Below are 5,035 nucleotides of genomic sequence, written 5' to 3'. Positions count from 1 at the left end.
CCTAACCACTGACAACTTGGTATATACCACAAGGCTAAAAAGCTCTAGGACTAGAGAAGTCGTTGTGATTGTAGGTCCTTCATATAGGGCTTGAAAACCATTTTCTCTTAGCCAGCATTCTGTAAGGTGTTGAGCTTAAGTGCATTCAAGATTACTCCTTCTGCCAAGTACCTGAAGTGAAGGTATTTTCAGCTGTAAGTTAAATGCAGAGCCACGAAACTACTAACAAATCCCATAGGGTTGTGTTTTGATGAAATAAATAATATGAAGCACATACACACATACAGATGAATATGATACATGTTTATGTTTTTTTAATGAATGACATCATACTAAAATACATTTCAGTAAAAACAATTGTTAAGTAGAGCACATATTCTATGATCCAGTTCTCCATACTCTCACAATATACATTAATCCATGATTGGATTTTAGACTAATATAATGCAGTGATTCTTAAAATGTTTTTAAGTAATATACTACTTTGAAAATCTGATGTAAATCTGATCAATTCCCCAAAATCACAAATAGAATTTCTGGGAATACCCAGAAAATTCTAAGTATCTTATAAAGCCTAACCACTGACAACTTGGTATATACCACAAGGCTAAAAAGCTCTAGGACTAGAGAAGTCATTGTGATTGTAGGTCCTTCATATAGGGCTTGAAAACCATTTTCTCTTAGCCAGCAAGGTGTTGAGCTTAAGTGCATTCAAGATTACTCCTTCTGCCAAGTACCTGAAGTGAAGGTATTTTCAGCTGTAAGTTAAATGCAGAGCCACGATATGTTGATCTAAGGTAGGACTCACCTCCTTTCTTAAAAATTGAGCTTAATAAAGATGTAAGTCTCAAATAGCACATTATTCCAATTGGAACCTGAGGGAACATTTATCAATAGAGCCAAGATTTTTCTTCAAGAGCATTTTGGGTGCATTCTGACACAGAGATAAATAACCAGAAATTCGATGTCATAACGTATGACTGAAACAATTTCAGCCTAGAAAAACTTTTAAGTACTCCTTGGCCATTAAATAAATCCAACTTAGTAAAGCATCCAGTAAAGTACCTCTTTATCAATAGAGCCAAGATTTTTCTTCAAGAGCATTTTGGGTGCATTCTGACACAGAGATAAATAACCAGAAATTCGATGTCATAACGTATGGCTGAAACAATTTCAGCCTAGAAAAAATTTTAAGTACTCCTTGGCCATTAAATAAATCCAACTTAGTAAAGCATCCAGTAAAGTACCTCCTGCTTACAAGCAACGGAAATTCTTACACATGTGACAGGCTGAATTACTGTTCTCAATTCTTCACTCTTCTGTAGTAATGTTATATATCCACACCATTGCCACGGCCTCATCATAGACAAAATATTCACCCCGACCCCACAGCTTTGAGCTTGGTTATGTGACTTGTTTTAATAAAAGTCGGTAAGCAGATATGGCATGAGCAAAGGCTTAGAACGTGTGTAGCAGGGCTTACTCTCTTGTGCTCCTGCCTTTTGTCAAGAAAAGAATACACCTCAGATAGCTACTGGTCCAAGGAAGACGAGTAACAATGGACCAAACCTAGACCCAAGAAACAGCTTGGAACCAAGCCCAGATTAGCTCAGCTTTGATCAGCTGAACCCCAATATGTGAGCAAGAAATGAAGGTTTAGGTTTGTATGAGTTGTGGGATGATTTCTTATACAGCAATATTGTGGCAATTAATGACAGATACAGTAGATACAGGTTGTAAGTTGTAAAATAGAAATATCAATAACTAAACTGCTACATGTACTATTGGCTATAAATCACTGGGGGCTTACATATTAAGGTCAGATTTTTTTTTTCCTTGAGAGATGGTAATAGCATACCAAAGGAACAATTCCCATCTACTTTGACTACGTTACTGACAGATATGTTTTGGACTGTTTTTCCATCTAAAAGATTTATGTTCTAATAGCTCAGTGGTGTACCAAAGGCAGGGAGGCAGGAGTGATAAGCCCTGGTAGGGATTTAACCCTGAAATTGTAATTTAGAATTGTTGATGCATGGTAATAAAAAGGAGACTGAGTTTTAATTGGTTTCATTACTATTTTTAAATTCTCTACATGTGATGTATCCCCTTATTGTCTGGAACTGGAACGCACTGTTCCCCTATACCACCCATCCTGGTGAGGACAAGACAACTCCTAATTGTTTAGAACAGAGAATTCCAAAAATGGAATTCTCAGAAATAACTTACACAAAATACCTAAGGTTAAATATATTAAGTGCAGGTAGTGCCAAAAGTTTATTCATTTATTTTATTAATATTTAAAGCTTTATAAAAGTTAATCACAACGGAAAAAGTAAGGCCTCTGAATTACAACTAAATTGGCATCATAGTAGGAAATTATCTCAAATGTAAAGCCAATCAACTAAGTGGTACTTATTCACCCCTGAAATATATTAAGACCATATGAACCACTTGGTCTCAAATTCCATTTTGGTGTAGTTTTCTAACTTTCTTTATTCATTAATCTGATTTTAGAAATATAGATAACCACTCTATTGCTGAGGGCAAATGAAAAGAGTACTAACAAAAGTACTCCTGGATTTCTTTTAGTCAATTAAAATAAGTAATGAAGATCATAAAGATAATGTGAGTCTCATTCATTATCAATATCTTCATAATTAAGAAGGGTGAATTTTTTGTGTGAAAAAAGCTACCACATTTCAGTTCAAATTTTAAAAATTTAAAGGAAAAGCAGCTGCCTCTTTGATTTCTTGATTTCTTTTTCAAAATAGAGTAAATAAGGACACTGTTAAGGGGTATAGTTCATGAATAATTTTTGGAAGTTCTGAAGCCATAATCCTTTCAATTTAAGAATATTCAGAACTACAATAATTGGAAGATGCAGCTAAAATGAAATTAACTTCAAATTAGAGTAATATTTATTCTATCTTTTATATAAAATATAAGTAATGTTACATATAAAAATATATACACTCTCTCTGGTATATATTACTGATGCCTTTGTTTTTACACAATTAACAAACCCCAAGCTGTAGGTATAAAAGTACAAATTAGCAATAGAATGAAACCAAATGAGTATCTCAAGAATACATTTTAAATCTTGTTTTTACTAAGCAAAGTTTACTTACATCTAAATATTAAAAGTTTACATACCTGATGTTCCAAAAACTATATCCCAAGGGGAACTAATGGGTTGCTGTTCTCCTTTTGCTCCACCTTCTTTATCTGTACCTTGAATTCCAATGCCAGCTACGGTGCTCACCTTCTCAGCTTCTAGGTCAATCTATAGAAATTTCATGGATGTTTTATGCAATGCATGTTACTTACATGTTACTTCTACTTTTTTTCTTTTTAGTACATAAACACTTCCAATAGAACACTCAGAGAGCATGTGCAACACAATGTTAAAAGAAAGGCTAAGCAATTATCAGGTGAACTTGTTATTCAAATGCACACAACCAGTCCCTTTCATTTTCCCACCTGTCCAATCCCCCACTTTCCTCCACTAACCCCCTTCTCCCATCATGCCTCCACCAGAATTGGTGTTGACCTTAACTATAAAATATTTTAAAAGAAAATGAAATTTTAAATCACAATCTAACAAAATAGTTCTTAAAATTAAATGTGCATATTTCAATTGTGCTCAGCTAGTATAGAACTTAATATGTGCCAAGCACTGGTCCAAGAGCAAATCAGCCAACCAGCCATCCTCGTAATAACCCCATGGCTCTGATTTTGACTGTTTTAGAGGAAACTGAGACACAGGTCATTCAGTAAATTTCCCAAGATCCCACAGCTAGTAGTAGGTCAAGGATCTGGGATTTGAATCCAGGCAGTTCCATGATACTATGTTGACATGACTTCATAAACTGAAAAACTAACAGATTTTCCTGGGAAAAAATGCCCTGCTTTCATCTCCTGAGGCTCTCTTCCCAAAATTTTATCATGAAAATTTTCAAACGAACAGAAAAGTTGAAAGAATTTTGCAGCAAATATCCACATATCCACCACCTCGGTAGATTCTACTATCAACATTTTACTTTCTTGCTTTATTACATATTTTACCAGGCTATCAATCCTTCAATCCATTTATATTTTTTGATGCATTTCAAAGTAAATTGCAAAGATCAGTACACTGTCATTAAAACACTAGTATACCACTGTGGTTTTAATTTACATTTCCTTCTTAACATGTTGAACACTTTATGTGCTTGTGGTCATTCTTATAACTTCTTTTGAAAAATGTCTGTTCAAATCTTTGGCCCATTTTTTACTGGGTTGTCTTCTCATTTTTCAGTTGTAGGAACCTTTATATATATCACAGATACCAGACCCTTGAAACATATGTTTTGTAAGTTTTTGTTAGTATTTCCTGACAGCCTGTGACTGGGTTGTCTTCTCATTTTTCAGTTGTAGGAACCTTTACATATATCACGGATACCAGACCCTTGAAACATATGTTTTGTAAGTTTTTGTTAGTATTTCCTGACAGCCTGTGGCTTGTCTTTTCATTTTCTTAGCAGTAAATTATAATGAGCAGACATGTTAAATTTTGATAAAGCCTAACTTATTTTTTTCTTTTATGATTGTTTCTGTCCTGTCTTGGGAAGCCTTTGCCTACCTGCAAATCACAAAGATATTCTCAGCCATCCTACGGGTGTGAAGTGGCTTCTCACTGTGGTTTTGCAATGCATTTCCCTAATGTCTAATGAGGTCAAGCACCTTTTCCTGTGCTTATGGGCCATTTGTATATCTTCCTTTGAGAACTATTTTCTAAAAGCATTATGGTCTTAGCTTTTACATTTAGCTCTGTGATGCATCTTGAATTGATGTTTGTGTATGGTGTGTGAGTATACAGTTGTTTCAGCACCATTTGTTGAAATAATTTTCCTTTCTACATTTGATTGCTTTGATGCTTTTTGGAAAATCAATAACTGCATAGGTATGGGCCTACTTCTACACTCTCCATTCTTTTTTTTTTTACTGACCGGTAACGGGATCGCAACCCTCGGTGTCACACCCGTACCGGGGA

General features: G+C 34.8%; 1 protein-coding gene across 1 annotated transcript in view; it reads right to left on the bottom strand.

Annotated features, from left to right (window-relative positions):
- The window catches only part of NHLRC2 (NHL repeat containing 2), a gene marked incomplete at its 5' end in the record, with an annotated part of 60,951 nt that overhangs the window by 17,055 nt on the left and 38,861 nt on the right, over window positions 1-5,035 (bottom strand). The window contains one exon of the mRNA XM_008571031.1: window positions 3,157-3,286. Coding sequence (XP_008569253.1) covers window positions 3,157-3,286 — 130 coding nt within the window. The remainder of the gene's footprint in view (window positions 1-3,156; window positions 3,287-5,035) is intronic.

Source organism: Galeopterus variegatus, unplaced genomic scaffold, assembly GCF_000696425.1.
Source record: "Galeopterus variegatus unplaced genomic scaffold, G_variegatus-3.0.2 Scaffold654, whole genome shotgun sequence".
Taxonomy (NCBI): domain Eukaryota; kingdom Metazoa; phylum Chordata; class Mammalia; order Dermoptera; family Cynocephalidae; genus Galeopterus; species Galeopterus variegatus.
Note: the sequence above shows the minus strand (reverse complement) of the source record. Positions and strands in the feature narration are given on the sequence as shown.